Source organism: Melanostigma gelatinosum (assembly GCF_949748355.1).
Source record: "Melanostigma gelatinosum genome assembly, chromosome: 2".
Classification (NCBI taxonomy): Eukaryota; Metazoa; Chordata; class Actinopteri; order Perciformes; family Zoarcidae; genus Melanostigma; species Melanostigma gelatinosum.
Window position 1 is genome coordinate 20,145,401 of NC_136635.1, and position 15,534 is coordinate 20,160,934.

A 15,534-nucleotide genomic window follows, 5' to 3' on the forward strand; every position below is an offset into this window, starting at 1 on the left:
GATGATTTACTTGCGCAAAATGATCACGTCGTTGGAATATGATGCGCAATGAGCAACCTTTCCCGTTTTGATGTGTCCTCATGGCTGCGAATTGCATCATGCGTTGTGAGGTTTTTATTTCGAAGCATAATGTTGCACATTTGTTGATCATCGGTCAATTTGGACCCCCGCAGCTCACATGGATCAGAGGTTACCCAACGTAAGACACTTTTCCAGAACATTCTCTCTGAAGTGAACCCTGCTGCTGTGATGTGAGACTGGATAAAGTGTTTCTAGGAATTTAGGAAACTTTTAATAAACTAATGAGTGAAACCCAGTCCTCCCATTTAGACAACCACTGACTGATGATGACATATTACTTTTTAGGTCTCATGGGAGCAGTCGCATGCCACCAGCCAGATGTGACCCAGCTTTGGAAAAACTGATTGATGTGACCCCCAGGACCTCCTTGTTGGACATCATGGGATGCGGCACCTCCGTTGCTACGGAGACACAAGTGAAAATATTGGAGACCGGTAAGGATGCTGAGCAGGTGTAGCTGCCGTTAGGGTTCAGGACTGACACATATTTTCCTTCCCTGTCAGTGGGAACATTTGCCACTCATGTGTGTTGCCCAGGGAAAGGTGTGATGAAACCACTTTGGCATCACATTAGAGCAGGCATGTTGGTACACCTGTCCTGGACAGACTAGCTGAGCACAAATATTCCAGACCTGTCGGATATTAATTGGAGTGCAAGCTTAGAAATAACTGCGATGAGGCTTTTATGAGAATTGATGGAAGGGGATGAAGTGTAACTTATGTGTTTGTGTCCTTACAGACTTTCAGTGGCTTTTGTTTTTAGATTCTACAAATCACATTTAAAGCCTACATGCAGTCTGACATACACACAGTAGACATCCTCAGTCCAGATGGAAAACAAACAAAATAGTCGATTAATCGAATGTCAGAAAACAGTTTGATAGTTGATTTATCATTTCAGTCAATTTATTTTTTGGCAAAAATGGGCCAAAAAGCTTGCCAATGTTTGTAGTAATCGATGATGAAAATAGTCTTTAGTTGCTGTGCTTTTGTGCGTTGTTGGCTTGTTGATCACGTCTGTGAAGCATGATGTGATGCATGATGTGACATTATTTCATTTGTGCTCTTTAAACAGTGCATTATTAGCAGTCGTCATGGCAGCAGTGTTATGGTTCCGTTTTATGCATCTCAATGTCACATCATGCAGAATGAATCTGATGGTAATTAATTTTTGCGGTAGTACATTTTCGTCAGACTTGTTGCAAGGACACACACACACACACACACCAGATGTTTGACAGATGGTGCTTTTCTTTCTTCACAGTCTGCTTTCTCTCTTTAATGAGCGCTGTTTCTCTTGAAAGCTCTTTTAATTTGCTTTTCCAGTCCCACTGTTGCTCATGACCTCCCCTGTGTCTTGTTATCGCTCTCACTGTGTGTGTGTGTGTGTGTGTGTGTTTTGTCTTGTGCATGATTTTAGTCAATTACCAGTTTCTTTTGCTGAATTGTAGTTTTTTCTTCTCACAGATGACACAGTTAAGAGTCCCAGCCCAGCTCTAAGTAAGACCCTGCTCATCTCTAAAGATCAGTCTGTGACATACCTGACGTGTGTGTGTGTGTGTGTGTGTGTGTGTGTGTGTGTGTGTGTGTGTGTGTGTGTGTGTGTGTGTGTGTGTGTGTGTGTGTGTGTGTGTGCGCGTATCTGTGAGCATTTTTACATTTACCTCATGATGTTTGTCACTTTGTACGGTAATTAAAATGCTGTGCTCCATAACAACACAAAATAAGAGTCTCACATGTCATATTCATGTCCTGTATGGATCTGTCTCCAGATGTGTAAACACGTTTCCCCTCTAAATGAAATGTAAGTTGTTTTTTTTTGTCGTAGCTATGAAGGCAGCTGTTTTGATCCAGCGATGGTACCGGCGCTACATGGCCCGTCTGGAGATGAGGCGCAGGTACACCTGGAACATCTTTCAGTCCATTGAATATGCTGGGGAACAGGACCAGCTACAGGTGACGCTCAGAAGAGGCACTCCCTGCTTAAAAGCTCAAGTACACATGTAAGCTCATATTCAGAAGCCCCAGAAAGCTTAAACATGTTTGTTTTTCTTTCTTCAGCTTTCCAGTTTCTTCAGTTTCATGCTCGACAACTTCACTCAGCTGAATGGAAATGGACCAGGTCAGGAGCCAAAACACTCTTTTAACCGCAGAATATTTCGATGAGATGGTATTATTTGTATCGAAATGTCTGACTTCACCCTTGTTTTTTGGTAATATTGGAGATAAAGTTGATTTTATTTTGTAGTAAAACAACATTTTCCAACAGGGTTCATTTGGATATGAAGGCATATACGTTATTATTTTTGCACTGTGCATACAAAGCGTTCAGGGCTGCCTGTGTCTCACATATACTGAAGCTTACATGTGAGTTTATGCCGTTTCACCTTTTCAGTCATGTTTTGTTTTTACATCTTTAAACATTTTTTTTTAGGTTCATTTGATGCTGTTGTGCTATTATGTGAGATTGAATGATGAAAGACGGATGGGTCCAGCTAATGCTTTCGGTAAATACAAATAGTGAGAGATGAAATTTGAATATTACAGTATTCATTTTGTCAGTCACGCCTCTGTATTTTGGCCTACATTAGAGAACCCATTGCGTTATACCCTGTTGCTAAGCAACTACTGTGAACATGGAGGCCAATGTGTTGGTGTGTTGCACTGACACCGCTGTGGCTTAAGTATGTATTGACCATCTCATCCATCTAAAAGGCCCGATGATCCGTTGACAAGTTCATCCTCATGTCATCCCTTATTGCCCAACACTCCATCCTCCACGTGGGTTTTACGTTGAGTCGACATAAGTGATGCAAAGAGACCAGACTCTCGTTCTCTCGTAGTTGTTATGTACTGCATCCATGTTTGTGTCTGTGTCTGTGTGTGTGTGTGTGTGTGTGTGGCAGAATAGAGGACATTTAAAGACACAACGGGGGAAATAGACAAAAGAGAAATAGGCCTGGAGGTAGATGCCTGCTCATGCCTTGTTTGTTTGCACACATTAGAGGTTTATTAGCATATTGGAGTGGTCTTTTAATACAGCAGCGAGGTCACACAGAGTGGATGTGGTGTTGTGTCCTGCTGTTTAGTACAGGGAACTCCACATTATTATCTCTCTCTCTATATATATATATATATATATATATATATATATATATATAAATATTTTACTTCATCCGTTAATTGAGAGACACACTCCGATTGCTGTTCAGCAGTGGTGGTGGGGGAAGTACTCTGATCTTTTTCCCCTGCATTCAAAATTAGATTGAACAATATTTGATGGAACAATTCATAAAAATGTATTTGTGAATTCTATTTTGTATAATTAATCTAACTCTGCAGAGTAACTGAAGTTATCAAATAAATGTAATTGAGTAAACGGTAAAGATTTCCTTCTGAAATGTTGAGTAGTTTCAAAGTTTTAAAGAGTTGACACCGTTTTTTAATGGCAACATTGGATGGAATCTGTTTTTGTTTCAACCAGCAAACTGTCTATTGCCTATTTTTATTCTTGCATTGTGTGCTTGTGGTCTTTGATTTCAGTCAAGTTCCAAAGACATCGGTGAGAATGAGCTCAGTACTGTACGTTCACAGCTGCTCCCTCTGTGTCCTCCAGACTTGATCTCCCAGCTGCTGGACCCGGTGGTGGACCCCTGGTTAGACAGAGAGATCTGTTACAACTTGATCCCCGTTCCAGAGTCGTACACGGGACCCCGACTCTCGTTTCCTCTCTCTGTCTCTGATACGAATGCTCTCCTCAGTGCATTTAAGGAGCAACAGGTACAGTGATTAGGGTCTTTCTCTCTCTCTTGCTTTGGATAGATTATTTTGCTCTTTTAGGGACCTCATTGCTCTTCTTGCTTGCAGACCCTACATGCCAGATATGTTCTGCAGCTGCTGTACGAGACCAAAAAGCTCCTCAAACAGATGCCCAACATCATCCACTTGTCGACATCCTACACCAATGAGATCACTATATGTGGTGGGTGACGGCGACCTCCGTTTCGTGTTAATTCAAGATTCAAAGTTATTTGTCAAAATGTTTCAGTCTCGTCGTTTGGATTCTGTGATGAATTTGAAGCGCGGCACAGTGGGCTCTTACATGAATAACACATGAATAACCTGCTTACCAGTTCAGTGATTGCTGACGTCTGTAAATGTGTTGTAAATACATTTGACTGTATCTTAATGGCAGCGATCCAAGAGTCTTGTTTATTTGCACACTGATCAGGCACTTGACTCCTCTTCCTCGGCCGCCTCCTCCTGCAGATTCGCATCTCATTAAACTCAAGAATACTTGTGACTGAAACAGAAAACACACACCGGTCGGCGGTTGAGGTTTTCTTAATTCCATTGAGGAATATTTCAGACTTCCTCTGCAAATCAGGGATCAGATAAACCAGAAATAAGATTCACATTTCTGCATTGCTGTGATTTTCCTTTTTGGTACAGGTGATCTGCACGGGCGGCTTGATGACTTACTTCTCATATTTTATAAGGTACTGTAAAGCTATATTTATTTTACAGTACAACACATTTCTTTAGGATCACTCACGACCTATTGTACAGGAAAACATTTCGTTCAGATTCATCTGATTTTATATCGATAGAGATTTAAACGAGCGCGACAGTTGAAGCCACATCAGACATAGCCGAAAGCATGCACTCAAGATCCGATTTTAATTTTGTTGATTTCACGACTCGCTTCTGTTCAGAATGGCATTCCCTCTGCGGAGACACCATACGTGTTCAACGGGGACTTTGTGGACCGCGGGAAAAAGTCGATCGAAGTGGTCAGCCTCCTCTTTGCCTACCTGCTGCTTTACCCCGACTACATGCACCTGAACCGAGGAAACCACGAAGACCACATAATGAACCTCAGGTAGCTGAGACGAGAAATTAACAAAAACATTCATCTGTTCAAACACAAGGGGAGTACAATGAGGATATGTTTTTACATTTCAGATATGGGTTTACAAAGGAAGTCATGCAGAAATACAAGGTGCAGTAACGTCCAGCCACATGGCTTTATTCTGCCTTTATCATGTATACGTACAGAGCTCAGTTCACACTCTGCACACTTTAGCATTGGATTAATAAAATGGCTCAGTGGCCAACGGTTGTTTGATTAATTCCTTTGTCACTGTGCGCAGACTCATGGCCGTGAGATCCTCCAGCTGTTTCAGGACGTTTTCAGCCTTCTGCCCATCGCGACGGTCATCGACGGAAAGATCCTGATCGTTCACGGTGGGATATCAGACCAGACCGACCTGGACTTCCTCAGCTCCATAGAAAGACACAAGGTCAGTGGAAACACTCAGCCACCTGTACTGTACTTTTATCTGCAAAAATCAGCATTGGGCACTAGAGTTCAGAACAACACTTAAATAAAATGTTGATGATTATCTGGCAGACAAGGTTCATGCTGAATACCTGAGGTGTTTCAAACTGCCTTCAGTGATGTACATCACATACCTTGTTCATGTGATTTCCTTTATTCTTTTAAATGATTGGCCGAAAGAAATGATAATTCATCCGTCACACAAATGAAAAATAATCATCTATTTCTTCATTAACAGTCTCGTTGGATTGTAAATATGTATGCACATGTTCTCATATAGTTATCAAAAGTAATTCTGGGAAGTTAACCAAATTACTCGAGAAGTAGAGGAAATGGATGCAACAAAATGTACAATCATTTGTGTATCTCTATGTTGGCTTCTTACCTTCTCAAGGTACTTGCTAAGATGAGTATTGTACTCAGAATGTGTATGAACACATCTGTTCAGTCAGTTTTTGATCGGTTTGATCTTCAATTTGGAATACCTTTGTCCTCACTTTATTTCTGTCTTCCCTTCTCTCCTCTTCCAGGTGAAATCTGCCCTGAGGTTTCCCAGACACAGTTTGGAGCAGCTGGACATCGGCCATTCCTGCAAAAGAATGAGATCGACGGCCGGCTCTCGTCCCAGCAGCCACAGCAAAAACCAACCGAGGTCTGACAGCGGCCCACAGCCGCTTACAGGTGTGTTTTAAAGTGTACAATAAGACTTCTTGCTTAAAGTGACAGACCCTCTCTTCTGTCCCTGTAGAAAGACGCGATGCGGGCACAGCCGACAAGACAGCGCAGCCTCCACTTCTTCCTCCTCCTCCTCCTCCTCATCGTCCTCGTCCTCCTCTTCGTTCTGCTCCCCTCGAACTCCATCGTGCCTCTCGCCCCGTCCGTGCCCGTCTTCTCCCAGCATGCCTTACACTATCAATGTCCTCCAAGTGCCTTACCTGGACTCTCTGTCCTCCGTTCCCCCTCCTCCACCACCTCCACAACACGATCGGGAATGGACACAGGTCAGAGTGGATCCAGCACCCCGTAGTGTTCTGTGCCTCGTCCAGCACTTTGATCTGCGTTTCCTCTCTCCTGCAGGTAGTGGATATATTGTGGAGTGACCCTAAACCCCAAGAAGGCTGCAGTCCGAACACATTCAGAGGAGGAGGCTGCTACTTCGGCCCGGACGTCACCCGCAGACTGCTGCTCCGGCACGGACTCCAGCTGCTGATCAGATCCCATGAGTGCAAACAGGAGGGATACGAGTTCTGTCACGGCGGACAGGTAGACGGGAGGGACGCAGGACGTTCATTCAGATTGTCCAAATAAATGTTTGAGTCTGTAAGGAATGTTTGTCCCACAGGTGATCACCATTTTCTCAGCGTCAAACTATTACGAGGAGGGAAGCAACCGTGGAGCGTACATCAAAGTGGGCCGAGAACTGGTTCCCCGCTTCTACCAGTACCAAGTCAGCCGCACAACACGCAAACTCACCCTGACACAGAGGTACAACAGGTGTCAGCCGTGTTTCTGCTTGTTTAAAAATGAATACCAGCTCTGTACCAGCTGGTCCCAGCGTCCTCCACTGTGAGGATGTTCTACATGTGTCTGTTTTCATCTTTGGGTTTTGGACTGCTGAGCGGTCAAAACAAAAGCAATTTTTGAATTCAAGCATTTGCGTAAGAAAGCTCAGCGTTGCGTGTGCTTGCGTGTGCGTCTGCAGAGTGAGAGTTGCTGAAGGCTCCGCCCTCAAGGCCCTGAAGGAGAAGCTGTTCACCCATCGCTCTGAGCTGCTGTCGAGCCTCCAGCAGTACGACCAGAACAACAGCGGTGCGCTCTTCTCACTCCGTTTGCCTTGCTTATATTTAACTGTGGTTGACATGTATAGCTGTTAGATGCACGCGTATCTTTTTTTGTGGGTTTTTTTCAGGTTGTGTGTCAGTCAGTGAATGGGCTCAGGCGTTTGAGTCTGTACTGAGACTGGATCTGCCCTGGAGGACCCTTCGCCCGCACTTAGCCCGCCTGGCACCAGATGGCAGTGTGGATTATCAGTCCTGCTTTGAGGACATGGAGCCAGGGATTCCTCCAGCTCAGGTAAGAGAGGCGAGGGGTCATCCTCATCAGAGCAGCCAAGTACATTTACTCAAATACTCTAATTAAAGGGTATTTTGAGATCCTCATATTTCATTTTTTACCATTTTGGTGATTTTTTTTCTAGTTAGATTTAATCGACTTACTCTGTTGTATCCAGACTCTCCACCTTGTTGAGATACTTCTTACATCTTAAAGACAGTTCTGAATTCCTAATGCAGGTCTTTCACTTGTAAAGTGAAATCTTTCCCGAGTGGTACTGGTACTTTTAGGATCATAGTAGGTTACTTGTTCTACCACTGCTGCTATTAAACTCAGCTAACGGTTATCTACAGTTCTCTTTCTCTCTTTTCTAATTTTAGGTGACTCCAAACATGGCTGAAACTCTGTTCAGATACAGGACAGACATTGAGATAATATTCAACATTATAGACAAAGACCATTCAGGTAAACAAAAAAAAAAAAAAAAGTGTGTCAGTAATTCAAAGTGTGTGTCTGTCACTTCCGCACATGAGTGTACTGAATGTGTGTTGTCGTGTTCAGGTCTGATCTCCATCGAGGAGTTTCGCCACACCTGGCGTCTTTTCAGCGCCCACCTGGGCGTCGACGTCGACGACAGCGCCGTCGACGACCTGGCCCGAAGCATCGACTTCAACAAGGACGGCAGCATAGACTTCACTGAGTTCCTGGAGGCATTCAGAGTGGTACACAAACTGGACAACAAGGAACAACTCAACGGGAAGACGGCTGGAGGGAAGTGTTCGTGAAGGGAAGAATCTGAACGCTACAGTGTGGAAGTCCTGAATGATTAGCATCTTTTACAGGAAAGCGCGGAAAAGTTTAAATGATTTAGTGTTAAGTTAGCTGCGATTTCACTAGCGGTAATGTGGTTTAAAATGATGGTGCATTTTCGCTGTTCGGTGGATCTAGGGATGGCAATGTCGACTTGTACGTTGCTTCCATCCACCACTTTGGTTGAAAACTAAAGCTACTGGATGGGTTGTCATGAGACAATGATGCTCCCCAGAGGATACATCCTTAAGACTTTGGTGAGCCTCTCATCTTTCATCCAGCACCACCAGCAGGCAAAAGATTTCAAATATCTTGGCATCAGTTTTGGTGCAGACATTCATGGTTCCCAGATGATGAATCCTAATGACTTTGGTGATTCACTGTTTTTTCATCTAGTGCCACAAACAGGTCGACATTTTTGAGCGTGTCGCGGAAAATGTCTCGACAAGTGTTGATGGATTGTCATGAAATCTGGCAGAAACATTATAGTGTACAACAGATGCAGCAGGAGTACCAGCGTCGATGCCACGCACTGTAGCATTACATGTATTGACGACTGATGGCGTGAGAAAACAGAGACACACTGCAGCTAATGTTAGTTTCAGATAGTGTGTTTTCAGCTGTTTACCAAAAAGGAATAAAATGGCTTTTGTTCAACAAATTGTTGAATTTTGTTCATGTTTTAATAAGTGTTCAAGAGGTTGCCTGTGTGTTTTAGTTTGTGTGTGTGCGGGTGTGTGTGTGTGTGTGTGCGTGTGTGTGTGTGGTTGACTGTGTGTTTTAGTTTGTGTGTGTGCGTGTGTGTGTGTGTGTGTGTGTGTGTGTGTGTGTGTGTGTGTGTCTGTGTGTGTGTTCGTTCTCTGCTTCACTCTGGCATTCTGCCCAGTATAATTACCTAAATGTTGAGAGCAGTAAAACGGGCCCAGGCATCCTCTCAGCCTAAGTAAATGATGGGTTCAGATTTTACTGAACACACACACACACATACACACACACATACACACATACCGGTTCCAAGAGATAAAAGTGAAGGGTGTGGGAACTAATCCTTTTTTTAAGTGAATTTGAACATTTTAGTGCAAGCGTTCTTGGATCTTGCCCTCTTTTCTTGTCAAACTGCTGATGCCTGAGTGTTTGTAAGTACTCGCCATAAAGCAGCATCTCCCCTGATACCTCCTTATCCATCTGTCAGTGTTTTGCACCCTCTTACCCCTCCTTCCTCCCATATGCCCATCCCGTAGTAATCCCACACCACATCTCCCCTCCCCTCTCCTCAGTCTTCAGCTCCTCATATACTTCCCACTTTCACTCTCCACGTGCTTCTCTTTGTCCTCCCATCCCAAGTGCGAGATCGGATGGGGATCCTGGCGGCACTGGTCGCTCTGCTCTGCATCTATGCTCCTCCAGGTACTTTCTTCAAGTTGATTTTCATACTTGTGCTGTTGTTGAGAGTGAGCAAGTGTTTTCCAACAACCGCTGGCATTCACTGTGAAACTGTCCTGCAGCGAGCGGAGCTGAGGGATGCAGCGGTTTTAGACACCTGGAGAACGGGCAGACGTTTTTCCGTTACGGTGGACTGCTGGTGATCTTCCGCTGTCGCCCTGGCTACAAGCTCCATGGATACAAGACCAACAGCTGCGTGTCCGGACACTGGTCCCGGGACACCCCAGTCTGTGTTGGTGAGGAGCTTCATTCATGAGCATGTACTGTAAACCTTTTTATTTTACGATGTGCATTTAGAGGACAAGTGTTCACTCATTTGCCTCAACTTTTTGTCTCAAGCTTTTTTTTTTTGCTTCTATTGCAGTGCAGGGTAGAGATTTGAGAGGAGACTGCAACAGAGCAACAAAGGATCCTGGTCAGGATCAGACTTTTAATCACTTTTTTATGATATTATCCTGCTCTTTCAGGCTCCGGCTGCTCCAACCCGGGGCCGCTCAGTCACGGGACAAGCAGCATGAATGGGGACAGCTCCTGGGCAGAGTTCAGCTGCAATAGTGGCTTTCAACTGCATGGGCCGTCAATGTTATACTGTAAGGGCCCCACCTGGAATAGCACGAAGCCTATATGCAAAGGTGAGCATAAAAAACACTCAGCTATTAAAGCAACATTTTGGAAAATGCGCTTATTTGCTTTCTTGCCGAGAGTTAGATGAGCAGATTGATACCACTCTCCTTGTGTGTATTCGTGTCTTACTATTCCTTGAAATGTCTCTTTGTATTACATTGCGTTAATATGTCCAAATAGCAGTAGAACGTTTCTTGCAGCACTGTACCTGTAAGCAACTGTAACTATGTATCGTCATGTTTGAAAGTTGCTGCACAAACAGACGTACCACACCTCCTTAACCATTTTCTCTTTTCTCCCGGTCAGAGTCCGACATGATGCGCTCAGTTTCAGGCGTCAATGTGCACAAGCCAAACTTACGTCAGAGCCTCCAGGCTGCCGTAGTTCTGAAGACCCAGAAACAATCCCACTACGCCCTCGCTAATACCGCTTCCAAAGAAGCAAACCTCAAATCTGTCTTGTTGTCTCACACGCCATCCCAAATGTCCGACAGGGAGAGGATCAAAGTGACCAACCCGAAAGTCCACCTGCAGCAGAATGTTCAGTTTCCCAATTTTAAAGTCAAAGATGGAGTCCAGACAACTCATCATGAGGCTCAACTTCAGGAGGTTAATGAAGATCAACAAGGACAGGAAACAGGAAGTGGGATGCATGGCTCGCTGGCAGAGGCGTCACAGGAGGAAGCAGAAAAGGTGGACGGAGTCGACTCTAAATCACATCTGTCTGCTACTGTCTCGCCTACCTTATCATTATTGTCAAGAACAGAGCAATCAACATCTTCACCGCCGTCATTTTCAACAGACCAAACACCAGATATCGCCGCTGTCACCAATACTGTAACGTTTGCACCAACTTCCCCACTCCGCCTCACGAGATCTGATGAGACTCCCTCTGAAGCAGCAACAGGCTCTTCACAAACTGCAGATGAAGACCAACGGGCTGAAACCGGTTTCCTGTATCCTCCCCGGCCTGGGCCTGTAGAGAAAGCATACACTTTATCTACTTCTCTTTATTTCACTTCAACCAGTTCTTCCTCCACTTCATCACCTGCTCCCTCCCTATCAGCCCCCATTCCCTTCCTGTCGGCCTATACTTTCTCAAGTCCCAGCTTCACTCAGGCCAGTGAGAAAACACATCTCCCTAACGTTCCTTCAAAGACCTCCACCACCACTGAGCCAAGATCTCACCAGACCGAATACCACAGCGCCACCTCCAACCCGCCTTTGCCGTCTCTGAGACTCGGTAGACGACCCGTGTGCACGTACCCGCCTGTGCCCGCTCACGGGACCTTCTACTTCCGTAATGTGGAGAATCCGGGACCCAGAGATTACAGGCACTACATACAGTATGGCTGCTACCCAGGTTACACACTGGCTCATGGAGACATACACAGCTACTGCCAGCAGGGGGACACCTGGAGCGGAATCACACCGGTGTGTTTGGGTAGGTTGTTTCGTTGATAGTTGTTTATTGTTGATATAAGCCTTAAAAGGAAAATCTAAAGATTGATATTTGCCATAAAATAGTTGGTGGCCTGTCAGTGATTCTTATGTGAAAATCCTCCCACAAAAACCAGTACTATGTGAGCACTCCAGGGATGTATGTGTTATGAAATAGTTTGTTACAGTCCATATGCAGTTTGCATGTAAAAGAAGATTGATTATTATCACACACAGTATATGCAGTGTGTTTCTAGAGTTCATGATGGAGCTTGTTTGTGAATCCCGGTGATCATTCATGCTGCACTTTGACGAGATTAATATCTTTGTTCCTTGACTGAAAATCTTTATATTATTTTTCTGAAATGAGGGCAACTTGAGTCTAGGGCTGCAACTAACCACCAGGTTGTGAATTGCAGAATCATTTCTCAATAAATCAGTTCATTGTTTTTGTCGTATAAAATGTAAAAGAAAATTGAAAATTGCCGATAAGAATTTGCTAAATTTTCTGGCGATAAATTAAACGACCAACAGCTTCAGTTCTTGACTCGCATCCAGTTTCAGTCTGTGTTTCAATCAAGCTGCTTCATGTCGGTTATGAAGATCATCTCAGTCTGAAAGATGGTTCTGAACGTTACAAGTGAGTTACAGCCTCAAACTGGGTTGTCTCCAGTCCTTCACCTCTCTCTGATGACGTTCCACCAATGTTCTCATACAAATGCTCAAATTCATTTCTGTAATTGTAACTCCCTTTGTTGATGCATCCTCACTGTTTGTCTCCAGAGTTGACACCTTGTTCAGTTACCCAAGGAGGCTGCTACCAGCTGTGCTCTCACTCCGAACATTACAACCAGAGTAGCACCCAGACCAGAACTCAGTGCCACTGCAGAGCTGGATTCACTCTGCTGGATGATGGGCGGACTTGTCGAGGTGAACATATTAATGTTTTTTCTTTTTCTTGTAACATTCCTGCTGAATCCTCTGTGAACGCCCCGGGGCTCTTCCTAATAAGAACACAACGTACACTGAGGCGTGTTACAGCACAACAGGGAACCTCCTCATTGTGTTGTTTTTGATGTTTCATGGCGCACAGACAAGTATACGAGTGAGCTGTGAAATTTATGGCAGCACGGTGACCTTGTAGCACTTATAGCGCTGACGTCTACTTTATATATCGTCTCAGGTATACGCGTGGCTGCTCACAGACAACCTGTCATTTGTGAGGGCCACCAGCTGAGGGTGTTGACAATATTTTTTCAACAGTGTTATTATCAGTGGGCACTATAAGACAGATAGACCTGTCCAGATGTCTTGGTTTGACTAATTATAGTTTAGTTTTGGCCGGAAAATTCCTGTGCAACGAAATAAGGCTCGTGATCATTCCTGTCTGACAGTTCAAAAGAAATGAGCTTTAAATTAGGTCCGTATTTCAAAAGATGACCTTTTGTCCACATGGGCCTCAATATATAGACATGTTGAACCATGAACAGAAAAGCAGTGGTGGAGACGAACTAAGCACATGCAGTCAAATGCTGTCCTTGAGTATTTCACTTGGGAGAAAGTAAGGGGAAACGGTGCTTTCCTATGGCAGGAAAACAAGAACGAGAGCTGATATACAAGCTTGCGGAGTCCTTTCTGCGCATCCTTGTTTCCTGTCTCTGCAGAACAGGAAGTCAGAAAACATCTGCATTATGGTTTGCTCATTATAGGTCCAAACAGCAAAACATGGCGACACATCAATGAGGTTTCAGAGGCGGGGGACATGACCAGCTTTCATCTGCTGCTCTGTTCTTTCATCTCAGTGTGTGTGTGTGTGTGTGTGTGTGTGTGTGTGTGTGTTTTGTCAGGTCGCCTCTAAGCAAGAGTGTTTGCTTTATTAGGTCTGTGTTCATTAAAAACCAGTGCACGATATGTGTTCTTTATCCATGTAATCATTTTTGTCTGCATGTGTGTAGATTTAGACGAGTGTGTGGAGGGGCAGCACCCGTGTCAGCAGAGGTGCGTCAACACATTTGGTTCCTTTAAGTGCAGCTGTGATGCCGGTTATCAGCCAGCTCATGACCAGACCTCCTGCACAGGTGTGTGTGTGTGTGTGCGTGTGTGTGTATTTATTTGCATCTGTTCATGGTGTTCCCATCTATGAAAAAAGTGTTTCTCCATCTTCCCAGATGTGGATGAGTGCCTGCTGCCTGCAGCTGTAACAGGCTGTGTGTTTGGCTGTGTCAACACTCCCGGGAAGTTCCACTGCAAGTGTCCTGCTGGCTACAGTCTTCCCCCCGGAGACAGCCACTGCCAGGGTCAGGGGACACTCGCTAAACATTACTGTGGGAAACCATGCCTTGCTCTTCATGCTAGTAGCTCTATGGTCCACCACTTTGATCCAGATTAAAATGTCTCATCCGCCACATGGATTTCCAGATGGTGAATGCTAATGGTGTGATGCACTAGATTCAATTTAGTTTCTTACCAAATACCTGTAAAACCAACCATATTCCCTTCATTCTCAGTTAGTAAATATTATTACCATATTTAGTAATGCTGCACTAAACTAAAAATGTGCTATCGTTTGCCAATTAGCATGTAACATACCTGTTTTATACAAGCATGTTAGCATTGTAATGCTAGTAAAAGCACTGCTGTGTCCTGTCCAACCTCAGCAGGCAGCCGGCTGACATGGGAGGGCCATCAGCTTGGTTAAGTTCACATGGGCCTCTCCATGTGCTCAGTCTCCTATACTACAGCCAACATCCACCCTCAACACCTCCACAGCATCTACACACTCCGTTGTTCGTTGGAGGTAACCTATAGTTAAATTAAAATTATGTTTGGACTCGTTTTTTGTCACACTTCCCTGAGCCAGTTTGAGACACAGACCGTGTAGCATGACTCAAAGTCTTGTTTTATAGTCTCCATGGCACATAATTTACATTTTAAACTCCAGTTACCGACCTAAAACATGTGAATCGTTGTATCCCAAAACCTCAATGTATTGACTTGAGGCTTCAGGTTAGGTAAACACTTACGAGGGCATGGAAGATGTCCCAGGGGCAGATGTAACAATTCAGGTTTACTTGATTACACATTTTACTTACCTGTCAGAAAAGTGGTCAGCACTTGAATGGCGCAAAATCGACTTCAAAGGGAAGTTACTAAAAAAGCAGCACCAACCATTGCCAACACAAAATAAAGTGTGTTTTCTGTCGGAAAAGATTGGTTGTTGTCACCTTCTCCTAAAAGTATTTTTCTGATCCAGATATCGATGAGTGTGCTGTAAATCAGGGGCTCGGGGCATGTGCGGAGCTGTGCCATAACTCACCAGGATCCTACCGATGCTCCTGCTCGTACGGTTACGTCTTAGCCGGAAACGGGCACAGCTGCATCGCAGAGTGTCCACCTGGGTACCGGAAGCAACCCACAGCAGCAACACCTGAGAATGCAACTGCACAAGCTCTTCGGGAGGAGTGTGTAGGTGGGAGATAACAACATAAAAGCTGAGAATGTCTCTAAATTTCTCCAAAGAAATCATCCATATATCTCTGCGTGTCCACACAGATATAAATGAGTGCCAGGAGGAAACATGTGAGTGGCAGTGCGTCAACCTCCCAGGCTCTCACCACTGCATCTGCCGCAAAGGATACACACTGCACAGAGATGGCCGACGCTGCAAAGGTCAGTGGGGTCATGCACGCACTCGTAATGAGTGAAATTTGTATAAAATGAGTTTGTGTGAATATGTTCATTACAC

At 44.5% G+C, this 15,534-nt stretch overlaps 1 protein-coding gene across 1 annotated transcript; it reads left to right on the plus strand.

Annotated features, from left to right (window-relative positions):
• Positions 1-460: 460 nt before the first annotated feature.
• ppef1 (protein phosphatase, EF-hand calcium binding domain 1) lies at positions 461-8,258 on the plus strand (the record flags this gene model as incomplete). The annotated part of the gene is made up of 18 exons (XM_079286510.1): positions 461-515; positions 1,548-1,580; positions 1,909-2,036; positions 2,142-2,202; positions 3,697-3,860; positions 3,948-4,062; positions 4,533-4,579; positions 4,796-4,962; positions 5,046-5,082; positions 5,234-5,383; positions 5,952-6,073; positions 6,170-6,422; positions 6,499-6,684; positions 6,764-6,906; positions 7,124-7,230; positions 7,331-7,494; positions 7,854-7,938; positions 8,035-8,258. 18 exons carry the CDS (start codon positions 461-463, stop codon positions 8,256-8,258), a joined length of 2,241 nt encoding a protein of 746 aa, XP_079142636.1.
• Positions 8,259-15,534: the final 7,276 nt, after the last annotated feature.